This window comes from Corvus kubaryi, unplaced genomic scaffold (assembly GCF_017639235.1).
Source record: "Corvus kubaryi isolate FWS band 111438036 unplaced genomic scaffold, C.kubaryi_AGA036_p1.0 37396, whole genome shotgun sequence".
In the NCBI taxonomy this organism is placed as follows: domain Eukaryota; kingdom Metazoa; phylum Chordata; class Aves; order Passeriformes; family Corvidae; genus Corvus; species Corvus kubaryi.
In genome coordinates, this window is record NW_024581135.1 from 15218781 (window position 1) to 15237311 (window position 18531).

The 18531-nt window shown below is 56.8% G+C and overlaps 1 protein-coding gene across 11 annotated transcripts in view; it reads right to left on the minus strand.

Moving 5' to 3' along the window:
* TNS1 (tensin 1) overlaps positions 1-18531 on the minus strand; it is a 66322-nt gene that overhangs the window by 11964 nt on the left and 35827 nt on the right. For 5 of the 11 annotated variants that reach the window (XM_042041506.1, XM_042041503.1, XM_042041500.1 and 2 more), the window contains 6 exons: positions 13477-15177; positions 11009-11089; positions 7085-7263; positions 6696-6834; positions 4262-4354; positions 3310-3345 (listed from right to left, as the gene is read on the minus strand). In XM_042041506.1, the coding sequence (XP_041897440.1) occupies positions 3310-3345; positions 4262-4354; positions 6696-6834; positions 7085-7263; positions 11009-11089; positions 13477-15177 (2229 nt within the window). The remainder of the gene's footprint in view (positions 1-3309; positions 3346-4261; positions 4355-6695; positions 6835-7084; positions 7264-11008; positions 11090-13476; positions 15178-18531) is intronic. The other 6 variants (XM_042041501.1, XM_042041499.1, XM_042041502.1 and 3 more) reach the window with 6 other exon arrangements.

Genomic DNA, 18531 nt, shown 5'->3' on the forward strand with positions numbered 1-18531 from the left:
CTGTGGCAAAGAGAAGCAGAAACAGATGAGCCTACAGCTTGCATGGGAAGAGGACCACACCCTTCTCCCTGGATCCACATTTCATGCCAGTGAAGGTGCCTGAGCTGACCTCCTCCAGCTGAACATTTCCCCCTACCTCTTCCACCACAAGTTGTGCAAAAACATATCTGGCTCATTCAGGATCCTTAAGTTGCTTCAAGAATGCTGAAGATCCCAGCCAGGGCACAGGAAACAGGGTCACCGCTTTCCCTGAGGGGACTGGAACACGGGACTACGATCCCTTTGCATGCCACAGCCCCTTCACTCTGCTCTGAGTCAGCGTCCCTCCCACCCAGGATGCCACAGGGAACACGTCCTGCTCCCTGCTCATCCACAGCCCCTAAAAATAGAGCCAGTGACTCTGCCCAGCCCGCACTGACTCACATGGGACTGATGACGATGCCCCGTGGTCCCTGCCCTCTGTGGCCCACCTCTGCCAGCCATCTCCAGCAGCAGACCAGAGGGCAACTCCAGCTATTTCCACTGCAGCATCCAACACTTTCACTCCCAGCCCAGCTTGAAACCGGAGCCCATGAGCACGACCAAGAAAAGCAATTTTCCTTTAGAGCCGCCAAGCTGTTCCGTGCCAGGAGCAGCAGTCTGGGCTGGCCATTACCAGCCATGCCAGACACCAGACCCAGTCCTCTCTCATACCTTTCCCCCTACCTCCTGTTCCACCCAGGCTGGTCCCCATCCCTATGACAGCCCCCACAGCCCCCACCAAAGGCTGCACCAGAGGAACAGGCTGCAGCTTCAGTCCCATTCCCCCAAGCCCTGCAGCCGTGTCACACCTCAGCTTGCCCTATGCAAGACCCACTGGCATCAAATGCTATGGGCTGGGCAGCCTTGCAGGTCCCTGGCTCCAGGCTGGCCATGCCCAAAGCAGCTCTGCAGTAGTAATTAGCATGACAAACATTATTATTGTTATTATTAGTCATAACAGCTGGGCTCTGGCTCAGCCTGCTGGCAAGCTGGCCTGCTCACAGTCAGCAACGCCAATGCACAGCTCCACGTTCAGAGCTGGAGCAGAGACATGCAAGGAAAAAGACTGTCATAGGTCCCACTCCTTCCCCCGCAGCATCTCTGTGCCCCATCTGTGTGTGGAGAGGGGAGGAGGAATCCCTCCCTTAGGCTGATGTCCCTGCCCAACCCCAGGAAAGATCCGGGCCAAAACCAGATGATGGACCTCTACACAGGCTGGGTACCAGCATCTAAGGCAGGACATCCTGAGTGACAGGGATGAGGCACTGCCCAGGGCAGCTGCAAGAAATTCATCGCAGCTTAGGTAATTCAATTAATTTCACAGCTACTCACTTTTCCCCTTCCCAGCTCCCCAGCCCAGACTAAAATTAGCCAGACAGTACATATGAGTCAGCCTGCAAGAGGTTAAGACCACAGGGCTGTGAAAATGCCAGCCCCTCCTGAAAAGGCAGCAGCAGGGGGCTTGGGGGCTGTGCCAGTGAGGTGTGTGGCCATGGGCACAGGTTCCAGTACTTTGATTCAATTCAGGACAAGAGAAATGAAAAGAAAAGTTAGGAAGTTTCAGGCAGGATTTTTTTAGGCTGAAAAATCTGACCTTGCCTCCTTGTGTTTTCTTGTAAGGGACTCTGGAGATGGGAAAATGGGTGGAAGAACAGAGAAGTTCTGAGTCACCAGGGAGATGGGCATTTGTTTGGGAATCCCAGATCTGAGCAGGGCTGCGCTGTGGCCAGAAATCCCCAGTGCTGCATCTGTGTCAGGCTGTTTTAAAGCCTCCTCAGAGCTGACAGCCACATCCTGAGCTCCCACACTGCCAAAGCATCTTCCAGCCCCATACACAGGCCAGCCATTCCAGCTGGGATCTGCTAGGCAGAGCACGGAGGGGCAGGGACCCTCCTAGAGTGTGTGGCTGAGTGCAGAGGGTCCCAAGCCAGCAGTGTTAAGCCAAAATATCAGTCCCTTCTCAGAACCATAGATTTAATCCCCAAAAATATCATTTTATCAGAGAGGATGAAGCAGGGCAAGAGGCTCATGGTGGCCACTCAGCCTGGGCAGTGCAGGGTCACTGGACATCCTTGCTTGGGAGTCAACCATCATGCAAGCAGACAGAGAAGCAGCACAGCTTGAGCTCCTGAGGGTTTAGTGGGAAGGAGAGGACAGGCAATGTATGAGTCTCTGGAGGCTTAAAGCTGGACAGAAATGGTAAAGCTTGGGGGAACTTATGAGGGAAAAGCCTGATTTTATCCCAGCTTTGCTTCCTTTAATGTGTCCAAAAAGCCATCATTGAAAAATCAGTTCTGAAAGCAGAATGCTTCTTTTCAAGGAAACACTTTTTCCAGTACTACACAATGTTCAGGTTTGGGTTATGTGCATTTTGAGAAACTTCCAAGGAGAAATGCTGACAGCTGCTAGGGCAAGAGGAAGCACCGCACCCACCAAGAAGAGACACCCTTTCCCCAAAACCCATCCTGAACACACAGTTCCTCATCCCAGCTCTGAGGGCCCAAAAATTCATTAAAGGAGGAAGCAAAACCACCCAACAACCGTTACATAGCAGGCAGTACTCCAAGGAATCACAGCCACTCCCAAAGCCTCTGTCTCCACACAAGATGTGCCATCCCAGAGCCCGCAGTGCCTGCACCATCAGCACAGCCACTCTTGAATTGACGTCCCAGCTCAGCCCCATCCTTGGCATCCCCAAAGTGGCACAACCCAGAGACAGGAGAGGTGGGAGGACTTTGGGCAGCTGCCTGGCTGGAGGAAGATGTGCACCAGCTGCCGGTGCTGCACCACTGCCCAGCCGGCTGAGCCGGCAACACATTGGTGGCCTCTGCGCCCGCTGACCTTTTGTGCTGCACTCTGGTTTATTTTTCACTCTGAATGACAACAGCAAAGCCAAAAGGGGAGGGCAGGAGACTAAAACTGGGGCTGCTGCTCCCAGATGCCCGCCAGGCTCTTCCAAAGCTGGCCGTAGCATGCCAGCATCCCCAGCGTGCTACCAGTAAGGATGCCACTCACTGACAAAGAGCCCTCAGTCCCCACAGATGACTGCCACACAAAATACAGACCTTCAGGTCCAACTTGGACACTGAGAAATCCTATCACGACACAAGGCATGATGTGCCCCTCCTCTAAAGGGAGCAGGACAGGCAAGACTCAGGCTCCTACATCCCTGAGGGACAGCGCAAGGGAAGGCTGCTGGAACAGACACCAGGGCTTGCTCTGAGTCACAGTCCCAACAGTGAGGTTGCATGAGGAAGAGAGAGACAGAGAAAGAAAAGCCTTTCTTACCTTCTTCAGAGTCACCGCCTGCTTCCCCTTCTAGTTCTGAGGGACGGAGGGGCAGGGGAGTGATGGGAGTGGGAAGAGGAGGAAGGGAGGTGCGAGACAGAAAGAGAAATCAGAGTTAAGCAGCTCTGCCTTTCTCAGGCAGGGGCACATAGAGCACAAAGGAGCGCCCCACACCTCCTGACACTGTGCTCCAAACTGAAACCCAGCCTCAGAAACCCCCACAGTTCACATCAACATCCCAGAAATTATGTCCAAAACCCAGGAGGCTGGTTTCAGATGAGAAAGAGGGAACAGTGCAGCAGAGAGTGACCAAAGGGCTGCTCCAAGAAGCCCAGCAAGCACCAAATAAGCATCAGCTCGCCCTTAAAGGCAGAGGGAGAAGGGTCTTGCAGTGTGAGCTCAATCAGCCTGTTGCCCCCAGGCTCAGATGGATTTGGGGAGGTCACACTCAGCCCTGAGCTGGTTCAGGAAGGGGCCCTGGGTGCTGGGAAGCAGTGAGGTCTGGCTTGGCAGGCTACTTCAGGACACATCCCCAGGACGGTAGGGCCTTTGCACTCAGGGACTGCTGTCCAGGATGGAAAGAGCTCTGGATATTGTTCTGGCTGACAGGCTCAGCTCCCAGAGAGCAAACTGTCTCCAGCTGTCCTAGAGAGGAGAAGGAATGTAGGGGGTGGGAGAGGGAAGAATATGGGGCTGGGCAGGAAACAGGGCCACAGGGTTATCTAGCCTTCACTGCTGAAGACCTTACTGTGCTGAGCCCCCCAGGGCAGCACCAGCATCCCCCACGCTTACACAGTCCCAGAGTCCCCACAAAAGGTGACAAGGACCCCCATGGCCACCTGGCGCCAAAAGGGAGGTGGAAGTGCCTTCTCCAAACTAGGGACCCTTCCGGGGTATCCTCACAGATGCCCCCACAAAAAAATCTGCGTGCAGTCCCCGTGCCCACACTCACCTCCCACTGGATGCAGCAGGATCTCAGCCGGGTTGTGGGGTTTCAGCCCCAGTGCTGAGAGCGGGGTCTTGGCCAGGCCAGGGGGAGAACGCACTGTCGGCACAGTGGACACAAGTGGAGTGTTAGTGGAGGGGTGGGAGGTGACGCTTCAGAAAGGCTGGAGCTGCCCACAGGTTCCGATGTTCCCATAGCCCATCCCACCCACTGGCTGCAAGGGAGGGCTGCTGAGAACACAAGATGCCCTAGTATGAAGCAACACCCTGCAGAAGGATACTGATCCCCCTCTTCATTTGGGAGAGGACACAGGGCAGGAGGTGACTGGGAACAAGCACCCTGCCCTATTGCAAAGCTAGCAGGATGGAGAAAGGGGACAACTCCCACCAGGACAGGCCCGGACCCCATCTCCTTCACCATCCCCACAAAGTCCCAGCATAAAGGCATGAAGCCCCTTTCATTTCCCCTATGTGAGCAGCCATCCCAACCCAGCTCTCCCACACCTGAACTCCTTTCTGCCAATCCCCACGTCTGGCCAAGCTGGAATCCAGCTGTCCCAAAGCAGCCCATCACCCCCATAAACGGGAAAGAAGGACTGCCAAAAAAACCCTGCCCTCCAGACCAGCTCAATGGGTGGGCAAGGATGTTAACACAGAGGGGTGGCAATGTACATGTGAGGTCTGCACCCCTGTGCCCAGACAAACACACCAGGAGCAGCTGCATGTTTGTATGGCTATGGTATGGATGGTGGTAGGGTTTCACAGGGCAGGGCAGACCACCCCACGCAGATTGCACCTCTTCTCCCCTCCTACCCACTGGGTTTGCCTCATCTCCCTGACACTGTATTTTCCCATACCAGGGGAAACCTCAGGGCATCATCTTCAGCAAGAGGGACCAAAGGGCACGAGCCTCCAGCAGTGTTTGAACATCTCTGACTGGCAGCACAGGCACAGGGCCTGTGGCGAGGCTGGGAGGCGGTGGGTGGTGGGAGCTCCAGAGGAAAGCCAGACCCTTGCCCTGAGGCCAGGTCCGCCCAGCAGCCTGGGGCTGGAGCAGCCGAGCAGCCAAGTCCCTGGGAAACTAAGATGGCAGCACCTTCCCCAGTGGGTGTCTGATTTCCTCAAATCCAGCTGACCCCAAGGCACAATGTCAGCTCACACCTCAGCTGGCTGATGAGCATCAGGATCCTCACAGGGCCAGGAATTCTCCCAGGACCATCATCCCCCAACAGAGAGGAATTGCTCCTGTATCCCCCAGGGCCACTTTGGCAAAGCCTGAAAGCTGCAGCTTCAAGCTTCCCAGGCTTCTCTGGCTGACACTGAATAAGCAGCACGGCCTTGGGGCCACAACCCCAGCCAGGCTGTTGCCATCACCTCTGCAAGTGACTCATCCCCCAAAGCCACTGACCCACTGACAAAGGAGCTGCTGCTGCCCCAGGGCCAAGCTCTCAGTCCCCAGGAACAACAGGGCCATTTCTGAGCTGCCAAGCACCCCTATGATGCTCCCACACTCGTCTCCTCCTCCCAAGAGACAGGGCTCAAACATCAGAGGAGTGCCGGGAAGGAAGAGCAACAGTACAGAAGGGAACAACCCCAAGCCCCACAGGCTGAGCTGTGGGGGGGGCAGGTGGCTTCATTGCAACCAGGACATGGCACCAGAGGGGGCTGCACTCAGCCCAAGCATCCCCAACCCTAGAGTATCCCTCAGCCTTCAGCCTACAGAAGCGTTTTAGAGGATATGGGGGGGCTGCCATCTTTTGAATGGGTTTCCCAGTTGACCGGCTGCTCCACTGCACTGCTCTGGCCTGAGTCAGGCTGTGCCGACGTGTGGCTGCTCCTCAGGGTTCATCGCTCAAGCTGGTCACACAAACCCAGTCCACACAAACCCACCGTGAGTGCGTCAGGGTTAGTCAGAACAGAGACGCTGCACCGGAGGAGCGGAGACAAGCTGCACACAAAGGGCATGCATCCCAGCCTTTTTCCCCTCCTGCCTTTGAAACTGTGAGCAAGAAGTGACATGGTGTGTGAGTCTGCCCTCCTGATCTTCACTCCCTCCTGGCTCCCTCCCACTCACCCGCCACAGCAGTCTTGCTTCTCTTCATGCCATGCCGGCAGGAAAGATGGGGAGATGCAGGACCCTGATGGGGTGAAAGCATGCCTCTCTCCTCATCCCACCTTTAGATCCCATCCAAAAACACCCCAGTGAGTGGAGGGTGGGAAAAAGCCAAGATGAGGGTGCCAAGCATGGGATGCTGAAGTAAGCGGGATACTGACAGCAGCACGGAGTGGCAGGATGTGGAGGAGAAAGGAGGATGGAGATGAGGAGTGGTTAAGGTGGCGGTGGGTGTCTGGAACCTGGAGCTGTCTGACCCCTGGCAAATTTCTGGCTCGCCCAGAGCCACCCACCGAGCCCCTCTGCCTCCCAGAGCCATGGCACTTACAGCTGTTGGAGTAAGGGGTTTGTGGTGACACAGGGAAGGCTGGGGTGGGGGGAGAAATCTCACCGCCGCTGGAGGGTGGGCTGGTGGGGGAGGCACCCTCCATCTCCTCGAAGGCTTCCTTGTAGCTGTGGAGGTGAGGCTGGGGAGAGCAGAAGAAAGGGTCAGTCCCGTCCCTATGATGGGCACAAACCTCTAGGACACCCCAAGGAGAGGGGGCAAAGAGAAGGGTTTCACCTCCTCCCTGCTAACTACCACCACCACCACAAGAAGCATCATTGATCCCCAATGCAACAGATGCTGTGAATGCTGACCAAGCCATCCCCCTCCCTGGAGGCATTTGTCCCCAGTCAGCCACCCCCCAACCCCAGCACTCCTCTACTCCAGCCCACCTCCTTGGGCCTCCCTCCAGGGTTGGCCGCGATGGTGCTGACCACCTCAGGTGAGAGGACGGTGGGGCTGCGGGGCGAGCTGGGCTCTGGTGAGCTCTTCTCATAGTGGCTGTCACTGGGGGTCCGCTTGCGGGCAGGGACAGTGCTCTCCTCCAGAGGCTTCTCCCGGGACTGCACCCCTGCAGGGCAAGCACAGGGTGGTAGAGGGGTGAGGAGCTGCCAGCTGAGATGGGGACGAGCAGGAGATGCTCCAGGTCTGACCTGAGAGGTCTCAGCTTCAGAACTCAACTGCATCAAACCCCCAGACCAGCATGGGTAGCTGGAGCAGATACACCCTACAGCAGCGACCCCAGACCAGGTAATAAAGCAAGGCAGGGTTGTGGCTAGTGGCTGAATTGCTGCACTAGCCCTCCCAAGCACCATTAGACTTCCAGGGACAACCTCCAGCAGTAGGTGTAAGGGGCAAGAGCATCCTGAGATTAGCCCAGACAGCCCAGCCCTGCAGAGCAGGGAAGTAACAGGGCCTCCTGACAGCATCATAATGGGAAAGGACCAGATCACCCAGCACAAGGACAGCTGGATTCAACTGCCTCCCTGCTCCCACAGCCAGATGTGGCTTCAACCACAGCAGTGGAAAAAGTCTGGTTTTGTGAGTGCCCAAGGCAGAGGGAGCACTGGATCAAGAAGAAAGAACCCAACAGAGGAATGGTGCAGGGAACCCTAAAAAACCACTGCTGCTCTGTCCCCAGTGCAAAGCCGTTCTAAAAGGAGAGATCAGCGTCTCCCCTCCATCTCCCCCCAAACCTCCTTCCCAGGTCCCAGCAGTATGAGCCACCAATGTCCACAGCCTGGGGGGAAGAACAGAGTGAGCAAGTCATCACAGGAGAATGGTTTTCTTGGGCTGTGGAGATCCCCATGGGCTGGGATAAAGCCCAAGAACACAGACAAAGTTGGCACAGGGCAGGGGAGCTCGACTCTCCCAGCACCTGACAGTGCCCAAACACACTTTCCATCCCACCTCGCCTGATGAAGAGGTTAATCCGGGCTCATGGATGATGGTGCCAGGTTCAGTGCACAGCAACCCCACAGAATATCAGGGGCACAGTGCAGAGCCCCGTGGGACTCACTCCTACCCACTAGCAGAGGTGACAACACTGTCCCCTCTACTTTTCCCACAGAATCATTGAGCACTCATGCTCCCCTTGGTCAGCATATTAGGGAAGAAAAAAAGAGAAAAAGGAGAAGAAAAAAAAAAGGAGAAAGGCCAGCATCACGCTCCAGGAAGTGCACTTTTAAAACACCAACTCCTTTCCCACGGGCTGGCGGAGGAAAACCAGCCATCAGCTGCTTCCCCTCACTCCCCGGGGCTCCGCATGGGACCCACGCCTCACACCCGCTGACCTCCCCTCTTCACTGCTCGACACACGCATCTGAGCTTTCCCGGCTCGGGGAAAAGGCTGGGAGCGGGGAAAGGGCTGGGAGAGCAGGAGGGAAGGAGGTGGCCTGGGTGCATTTCTAAATAATCAGCCCAGTGAATGGCAACAACAATAAAATCGCGGCTCGGGGGGAGAGGCGGCCAGGCTGCGAGGCGGGGGACGCAAGCCAACGGGGCTGGCTCCAGCCGCGGAGGCGGCCTGGAAAATTCCACTAAGAGCAGCTTTGAAACACAACTCCCGATCCCTTCTGCAGGTGCTCACCGGCACGGGAGATGGCCATTAAAAAGAAAGAAGAGGGGCACAGAGAGGGTGCCTGGGAAGCTGCCTTGCAGGCATGGGCAGTATTCCATAGGGCCACCCCATATCTTTTGTCCTGCTCTTCACTTTAAGGAACTGAAGCCTGCAGTTGTGAGCACAGGGAGAAACAAGATACTGGGAAAAAACAAAGCAAACTCTAATGTTTTCTTTTTTTTCCTTCCATTTTGTGCACTATGGGTTCTCCTGAACACTGCAGGAGCATCACCAGGAGCATCCCTTGGCCCATTCCAAAGTGAGCTGCAGGGCCCGAGCACTTCAGAGAGGCAGGGACTGGCTCCTCGAGCTGCACATGCCTGTCTTGCTTTGAATTTTCCATTTGGGAAGCACTAACCATGGCAGATTGATGGAGCCTGGCTATCAGTGCACATCACACATGTGCAGCGTGGGACCCCCTGCTCCATCCCCAGGGCTTCACATCACCTAACCACAGGGTGCTGGATCTGGCCCATTTGGACACCCAGGAGCTCAGCAAGCTCTGGCTGCTCCACTCCCCAGACACGGAAAGCGGCCGGGGCCACAGGGAGGGGAGGGAGGAGAAGGGAAAAAAGGGACTCATTGTTCAGGAGCGAAGAGTGGGAAACTTCACAGGCCACCCGGAGCAAAGCCTGGAGGAAACCCAGGCTCTGAGCATGGCTCCCCCAACCCCCTGGGTGATTTATGGGATGGAAACTATGCTTGAAAAACAAACTCTCCTTTCCCTAGCTTGCTTTGCCCCCTCAGCAGACATACAGCCTCCCTTAGCCATGGTACTGTCACTGGACTCCCAAGGACTCCCTGGCCGAATGCAGGATGGCAGATTCCTGTTCTCAAAGGGGGAGCAGCAGCCTGCACCCCACTCCTCACCCTCACACCCAACACCTGTGGCACTGTCACTCCTCTTGTTGCTCATTTAAGTACTTAACCTAGTACCAACCACTGCCCTCAGACTCAGCACAGCTCTAGGGCTGGGGAAGGGCAGGGAGCACAACAGCTGGGGTGGCAGGGAGCACAACAGGAGGGGTGGCAAACCCAGGTAATTTTGCAGCTGGGGAGACAGGTTTTTAGGCCAAATCAGGAGGCATCTGCTTTTAGGCCATGAGATGCTAGAACTACTGCCAGGCAGGAGCCAGGTGATATCCCCATGGTGGACAGGAGAGAACAAAGACGCGTCCCAAGGCTCTTGGGATCTGCACTCAGCAAATAAAGCCAGACAGGGACACACAACACCCAGGGAAGAGAGATACAAACTCACTCCCTGCCTGCATGAGGAACAGACATTATCCTGTGCTGCTCCGCACCAGAGCCCAGCTCACCCAGTCCCGGCACAGACTACTCCCCACCTCCCACCTGATTACCCCAAATGGGCACGATAAAATACCTTACTCTGTGCTGAGGGCTCAGAGGGTTCAAACCTCTTTGGTCCTCCTGGGGAGAAACCCACAGCGCCAGTGGGGAGAGAAAGGTCACACAGAAAGCTGGTGACTCCCCAGCCCCACTCCATCTACCACCTTCTCCTTGCCCTGGGACAAGTGGGTGCACAACAAGCACCAAGCAGGCCACCAGCACGCATCACCCAGGGCAGACTCACCTCCAAGGAGCAAAGTCACACTGCATAAAATGTAGTCTCAGCAGCCCACACCCTCCAGCTGCAGACCAACCCAGGGGGATCCCTAAACTGATGTAGGAGAGACCCTGCTGGGCTGACAGCTGGTTAAATCTGGGTTCTGTGGAGCTGCACCCCAGCCCTTCCTTCCCAAAGGGGTGAGGCCATGGTCAGGGCAAAGCCTGGAGGGGATTTAGGAAGGGTCCAGAACTGGCCCAGCAATGAAAACCCCAGGCTTGGATGAGATGCAAAACCGAGCGTGGGCAGGGGAGTCTATATCCAGGGCCAGGGGCTCCCCCATCACTGGAGGAGCTCAGTGGGAGCTCTGACCATCACTCTGCTGAGGAAAGGGATCAATCCTGCATGGAGATGATCTCCTGAGTCTCCCCCCATCCCACATCCATGCAACACACAGATCACTCAGCATGCAGTGATAGAGGAGGAAGGAAGGATGAAAGGGAAGGAGAGAGAGAAGATGGGTAAAGGAAGGAAGGATGAGAGTGAAGGATGCAGGAGAGGGAAGAAGGATGGATGGGAAGGTTGGAGAACAAGGAAGGAGGGGAAAGGAAGGAGGTGGAATGAACAAACCAGAGAAGGACCGTTGCTGGTTCAGAGGAGGACGGGGGACTTTGGTGCTCTTGTTGAGTTCCCTGAGCTTGGCGTTGTACTCTGCCAGCATACCAGGACAGGGAGTGCAAGGAGGGTGGGAGGTCACAGAGGACAGACACAGTCCCCCCACAGAGAGAGGAAGGGGCACACAGGACAAATGCCACAAGATACAACAGGGAGAGAGAGAGAGAGAGAAAAGAAGAGAAAATATTAGCTGGGGTCCAGCAGATGAGTCTGGGGTCATTTGGGGTCTCAGGGAGCTCGGCCTCTGCTTGGAGCTGCTTTTCCATCAGCCAACTTGCCTGGCTCCAGGCACCACATAAACCCACATGGGAAATCAATGGTGCCTCCTAGCCATATATAGCCTTGTGCAACACTACAAATGCCCCATCACCATCCCCTCAGAGATTGCACCATGCAGATCCCCTCCACCACAGAATGCTCAGGGCCGGGACAAGAAGGGGTGACCCCAGATGCCTTGCTAGGAGATGAGAGGGACTTAAAGGATGACAGGACCACCTCCTCCCTGTGGAGAGGTGCTGGGCATGCCAGTGCTGCCCTGTGCCATCTCTTCCCCTCCATCATCAGCGGGAAGAAGGAATGGGAGCATTTCCCCACCAAGAACAGAGGAGGTGTGAGATGCTCCTCATCTCTACGCCAGACATGCAGGCAATTTATAGCAGCAGGGAATGTAAACAAACACGTCCATGCCCCACTGTCCCTGCTGGCCGTCCCCTCCCAATGCTGGCTTCAGGACACCTTGTTCCTGCCAGAGGTCAGGCCACCCGCCTGCGCTGTCCCCACCTCAGCACAGACAGCCCAGCTCCAGCAGAGACAGGTGGCCACAGGCTGGGCACCATTCCCCAGATGCCTCTCTCCTCCCTGAGAAGCCCAGTAGCTGCAGGGGCATGACAGTGACCCCAGCCCAGCCCTGAGGACCTGACCCCAGGGTTGGGGGAATGGATTTTTCTGGTAGACACCATCAAAAATCCATTTCCCACACACTGCAAATACTCTTCCTCCTCTCCTTAGAGCTGTCCTCTTTTGCAGCCCATTTTAATACTTCATATGGGGCAGCAGGGGAGGGCAGGCATGTGCTGCTTATAATATTAAGTCCAGACATACAGCATAGTTTGGGCATCCGTGTCTCCTTATGTTTGTTTAAATTCTTTGCAGAAGCCCCACAACCCTTTGTGAATCTGATCTGGATCACTGAGGTCAGGTTCAGATGGATGCAAACTTCCTCCAACGACTCTATGACCCTCCTTATTTCCATTCCTGCCACGGGCACCCCTCCTGCCCCCCACCCTGTGACTCAGTCCCCACTCCTGGGAGGTTGATGCTGTTGGATTTTTCCAGCCAAGCCTTTTCCCCCTCCCTCTAATGCCGGGCGAGTTTCTGGACTGAGCACAGAGTTGGAAGGGACGGAGCTGCCAAGCCCCAGCATCACGAGCTGGCCCACAGCCCCAAACCTTTCCCAATAGTCGCTCCACAATTGAACAACTGCAACCAAAGCAGTGGGGAAGGAGGGCACCAAGCTGCCACAGTGCCATGGCACCTTCTTCCAGGGCGGCTGGGACACTCTTGTGTCCCCTAAGCCCCTGAGCTAGAGCTGCAGGAAGGCAGGGCATTGGTGGATGCAGCTTCCCCTCCACAGCAGAGTTAATGCCTTCATCCAGCCACAGCACTGACACTCGGCAGTGCACCCAGCCAAGCACCAAACCCCTCTGGCAGGGAAATGTCTTCTGAGCCCCTGAGCACTGCCCCATGGCTAGGTCCAGATTCAAACCGCCCTGAGCAAAGCTGCACAGAATTACAGCTTACAGGCAACAGCCTAGTCCCCACTCCAGCAGCATCACAGCTGCCCAGGGAGGAGGTCCAAGCACTGAACTCAGCAATCCAGGGGGGAAAGCAGAGACTGAAATCAGGGATGAGAGCAGCTACATCAAACACAAGGCAAGTTCTCTGCTGGGACCCTACACCAGATCACGCTCTGGGCAGGGAGAGCACCATGCCCAAGTGGGGTACAGGCAGGATAACCTCAGCCAGAGATGAAAATATTTTCTCAAACTCTGCATATTCTCCCCAAAAGAAAGAAATCCCCCCAGTGACTGGCCCTGCCACCAGGGATGGACCAGCCCTGTTACCCCAATGGGGTGAGGATGGGGGAGATCTGACGCTCTCAGCCACCCCTTCCCACCTCTGGGCAATGCTGCTGCAGACAGCAAGCTGCAAAGGAGGATCTCAGCAAAGAAGAGCAGCCCAGGCTGCTCCCCTGCCCTGCACATCTCCATGGCAGGTGGCTCAGTCCCAAGCCCAGATCCAGCACGAACAAGGAGTCTCTGCATCACTTATCCCCAGCTCCACCATGTATGCCACCCCCACATGCTCCAGCACCTCGGGACATGCGATCCTCCCCATCCCCCCAAGGAATCAAAGAATCCTACCTGCCACCCTGTGGGCCACCAGGCCCTCCAGATTCAAGGGCTCTTCTGCCGACCTCGACAGGTCTTCATAGCTCTCCGGTCCCTTGAGGGGCGTCTGGTTTTGTGCTGGGACAGTGGGGGAAGGTGGGGAGGAGGTGAGTTGCTGCTGAGACCCCAGAGGGCTGTAGCACGAGGTGCTGAGTGAGACAGTGCCCATCTGTGTTCCACCCGGGGCATGGCTATAGCTCCTGGGCTCCGGCAGCGGTGCCAGCTGGTAGCTGTAGGGCGAATAGGTTTCCCGATACTCATGCACCCCATAGTCCAGCTCTCCAGGAGAATAGGCTTTGGCCCCGGGCTCGGAGACCACGGGGCTCACAGACGTGCCAAAGGACCTCGGCTGGGCCACCTGCGGAGCTGGCCGGGAGTAGAGACCAGCAATGGGCTGGGTCGAAAGGGAGGAAGGCAGGGATCCGGCTGGCTTGTCCTGACGGGATGTGGCAGGCACACTCTGCGACTTGTGGACAGCAGGTGCGAGGTCCAGCATGAGGACATCCAGTGCTTCGATGGACTGCTCAATCTCCCGGCGAGAAGGTGCCCGGGGGAATTCAGGCATGCTGTGGCTGTGAGGGGGCACCGTCTGCAGCGGGCTGGGCTGGGGGCTGCAGCTAGAGATGCTGGGGCTGTGGCTCTCCATGCCGCCCTCCTGCAGCCGGGAAGGTGGCCGGCTTCCTCCTTGCTGTTGCCAGGAATTCAAGCCCCTCTGCACAGCCTCCCGGCTGCTGGTGCTGCGAGCCGGGGCCTGGGGCAGCGCCGGGTTCACATCGTACTTGGCAGTGTCCACTGCCGGGAAGGACCGGGAGCGGTAGGTTCCGGGGTGGTCGTAGGCATACAGGTAGGGCTGGGAGCTGGGCAGTGGCTGAGGCTGGAGCCACCCCGGGGCATGGGAGCCTGGCAGGCGCTGTGGGTAGCCAGCCAGGTGCTCCTGAGTGGATGCCGAGGGCCGCAAGGAAGGCAGCGTGTCATGGAGGTGGTGGCCCATCAGGGTGTTCTGGTTGTTGTAGGGGTAGCCACCATTGGAGAGCGGCTCAGCATCGTACAGCCCCTCCTTCAGCAGCTTCTCAGCCCCATTGCAGCTCGAGGGGCCATTGGGCAGCGACGACAGGCTGCCCACCCGGGGTGCTTCCTGGTAGCCGGTCTCACTGGCAGTGGTTGTGCCATCCAAGGAGGAGAGCGTGCCCAGGCTGCCCACGCTGTGCCCGTCCTGGTTGGGCAGCTCATCATCCAAGATATCCGTCTCCCGCTCGGCCACCAGTGCCGCGGCATTCCCATTGACGTGCACCTGAGCCGGCACCACGTGGCGGCCCGGCATGGCGGGCAGGCGTGCCGGCACAGGGCCGGGCATGTGGTTGTGCATGGGCGGCGCACTCTCCAAGCCAAAGCCAACAAGGAGACGATCCAGCTCCTGCTTCTCCTCAGGGCTCAACACCGCCTGGCCACTGGGTGCCCCGGTCACCCCCGGCTCATCAGTCCGGTCGGTCTTGGTGGAGGCGGTGGAATTGCCCGAGTCGCTGCTCACTGAGAGTGTGTGCTCGACGTGGTTGGGTGCTGCCGAGAGCGGGAGTCGGGCAGCGTTGACGGCACCGGTGCTGCCGTGAAGGGAGTCTTTCTTCTTCACTTTAGCGTAGAGGCTCCCATCCAGGGGCCCTTGCGTGTGCCCAACTTCTGCAAGGGGAGAAACGAACACGAGACCCCAGATCAATTGCTGGCTCTCTGCACGGAGCTAATGGGTCCCATTAGCTGGTGATTTCGATTTCTTCCGTGTGCCAGAACACTTAACGACCAGCATCGATGTCTCCTCGGCACCCTCCACACTCCCACCGGCGCCACCATGCAGAGACATCGGAGCCAGATCCTCCCCATCCCCATGCCCCCCCAGCCCCCCGATTTGCACGCAAGCACTGCCTGCTCCCCTGGGATCCACCAAATATCCCCTGCCCTACTTCCAGGCATCATTCCTGGCAATTCTTCTTCATGGTTGGCAAGGGCCGGGGCTACCCACACAGTCAGCCATCGCTGCTCCGCAGGGCTCATCCAGCCCCAAAGGGCCACGTGGCACCAGGGAGGCAAACAGGGAGGGTGAAGGAGATGCACCACAGGCCGTAGGAGGACGGGTGGAGGCAGTCAAGATGTGGCCTTGCAGCTCTTTGTGTCTCCAGCCGGATGGATGTACTCATCCCATGGGTGAAGGACAGATGAACCACAGACCCACCTTCCCTCTCCCTGCCCACTCTCTTCCCAGATGATGCATGGATCCAGCCAGACAGACATCCTTGACTTTTTCTTCCCTGGCTACAGACAGGCTCCCATCCTTTCTGTTCTTTCCCTTCCCTCTCTCAGGCCAGGTCAGTCTGCCCCAGAGCTTCTGCACCAGCAGTGCCACTGCCCAACCCTGAACATGCAGCAGCTCCTCCCCAGGAAGGTCCCGGCACCATGATTCAAGTCCAGTGCAGGCAGTTGGCTCTGCTCCGCAGCCCCAAAAGGCTGGGGGGTAGCCAGGGCATGGGAGCATCACCACCAGTAATCCTGCACTCCAGTTCTGAGCCCCCAGCTCCCATCACATCCGTCAGCACCGACACCACAACCAGCTGCACACTTTAAACCTTTCCAAGTGGAGCAGACAGATTTTGGGGATAGAGAGGGACCTCGACCACTGACAGCAATGGGAATCATTCCCAAGCTGCATCCCCCCCCGCCAGAGCAAGCGCAGCACCGACTAGGCTGCAAACTCTTGTTTTTCCAGCTCCCTGACGAGGTTTCCTGGAAGGTCCCGCAAGCAGTGTTAAACACTTTCTTTTGGAGGAAAAAATGACTCTTCCCTGGCAGGGGGCCAGGCAGCTGACTCAGGGACGGAAGACGGCCCTAACACGATAGTGTGAAATCAGAGCGGTCCTATCTGCAAGCAAAACACTTCCGAGCCGGGACAGCTTAACCAGTCCCACGCCGCCGCACCCGCATTCCAGCAGCTCCCACGCCAACAACCCCCTCACCATACAGCAGAGGGGGGCAATAACACCGAGCCCAAGTCCTACCAAGGCATGGCCCTCTCCTTGTCGCTGATTTTCCACTCCTGAACCCCCACTGGCAGTATCCCAAGGAGGCAGTTGAGCCCCCAAAGCCTCCCGTTGGCTTGAAGATGTCTCAGGACCACGCAGCAAGGTCCTCTCTGGGCACTCAGTATGGGAAAGGATGAGAATTTCTCCCAGAGACTCAGAGCTTCTTCATCCAGCCAGTAAAGCCAGAAGCCAGTAGCATTTAACTCCACAACACCTCCCTTACTAGGGAAAAGGGGAAGAGAGAGAGGAAAACCCTTTCCATGGAGGGAAAAAGAAAAAAGCAGCATATCCAAGGGCAGTGTCAATGCTGGACAGGCTGAGACATTGCTTGGAGACGGGAGGAAAGGCACAGCCCTCCTGTCTGATGGCAGCAATGGGTGCTGGCTGGTCTCGGGAAACAGGGCAAAAGCCAGGATGGGGGCTGGGATAAAAAGGGCAAAGGAAAGGAAAGCAAAAGGGAATAAATAAATATAAATGTAAGCACATGGTGCCTAGGGAGAAAATAAACGGGAAAGGCTTTAATTACTCTTTGGGCTGGGTACTGCCCCACAGCTGGGAGAAATGTCTCCAAGAGAGGTCAGGATGGGACACAATGCAGTTCATGGCAGAGCCAGAAAGCTCCGAGTGTTATGTCCCACCTTCCCCAAAACCTCTGGCTAGGAGGGGACATAGGGGGGCTGGTGACTGCCCCTCAAGAGCAGTACCAGGGTAGTAAGCAAGAGCCTGTGACAGCTCAGCCATCAGCCAAGCCCTCGTCCTATGGCTGCTCTGACCCACACCTGATTGCTCATCCTGTCCTCAGCCCCATGGACCTCCTGGGCTCTGATGCCATGGGACAAATCCTGCTATTCACTGCCACTCTGAAGCCTCCTCCACTAACCCTGGGCCACACTATCACTCATATGACTATCTATTGCTTATCACCTGAGAAGATAAAATAAAATAAAACTTTAAAAAATAAAATAAAATAAAATAAAATAAAATAAAATAAAATAAAATAAAAACTAAGGGATAATGGGACAGAACGCCTTAGCCAAACCAGCCACCCTCAAAGCAGCAGGCTCTCAGGACCCCATTTGCAAAGTGTCTGCAGCTCCCAGCAAGGTCAGATTCCATCCCTGAAGGTCAGAGCAGCTCCAGCCTGGCAGACTGTGCCATCCCATCGTGGGCTGGGTTCGCCGTGGGCTCAGCCCCGGACGCAGCTCTGTTCTGGCTCTATCTGCTCCAGCTGTATGGAGGCAGCTGCAAGAAGCTCTGAACCGGGTCCCAGCCCTGTTGCCAGGCTCACTGCCCCAGAGAAGAAATGCTCTGCCCTCTCCCTCCCCAGCACCCTGTGGCTACACCCAGTAAAAAAACTGGTCCAGGAAAGTGTGACAACGCTTGAGGGGGTCAGCTTGCATCCCCAAAATCCCAGGCATCTGCCTCACACGCAGTGGGGTGCAGCACACAGCATCATGCACCAGCATAAATCCTGTCCACAGCTATGCACCAGTGCAGAAGATAAGGCTGAGGCATCACCGTGTCTCCCCCCGTCCCGCACCCAGGAACATCCCACCTGCTGCCTCCACTCCCCATCACCCAGAGCCCTGGCCCCAATGCATCTCTACGTTCCTGCAGGGAAGACCCTGGGATCCCGGGACCCTTTGCAGGATCTGGGGTGTGAGCTGAATCTCACAGGGAAGAGTTCAGCCTCCTCATCGCTGGTTTCATCCTGTAACCAGATATGATGGCACGGAGCAACCCCATCCCCTGAGCCGTGGGTCACCACAGCCATGAATTCCCCACCCAGCCCCCAGACCAAAGAAAAGCAAAGTCAGGACTTACCAAAAGGGACGGGAATGAAAAGATCCCAGGCCAAGGGACGGAGCAGGAAGCAAAATCCCTTTCCTTCACCCCTTCCAGCACCAGAGCCTTCCAGGGGCACCTGGTGTGGCGGCAGCTCGAACGGCGTCCGCAGCCAGCT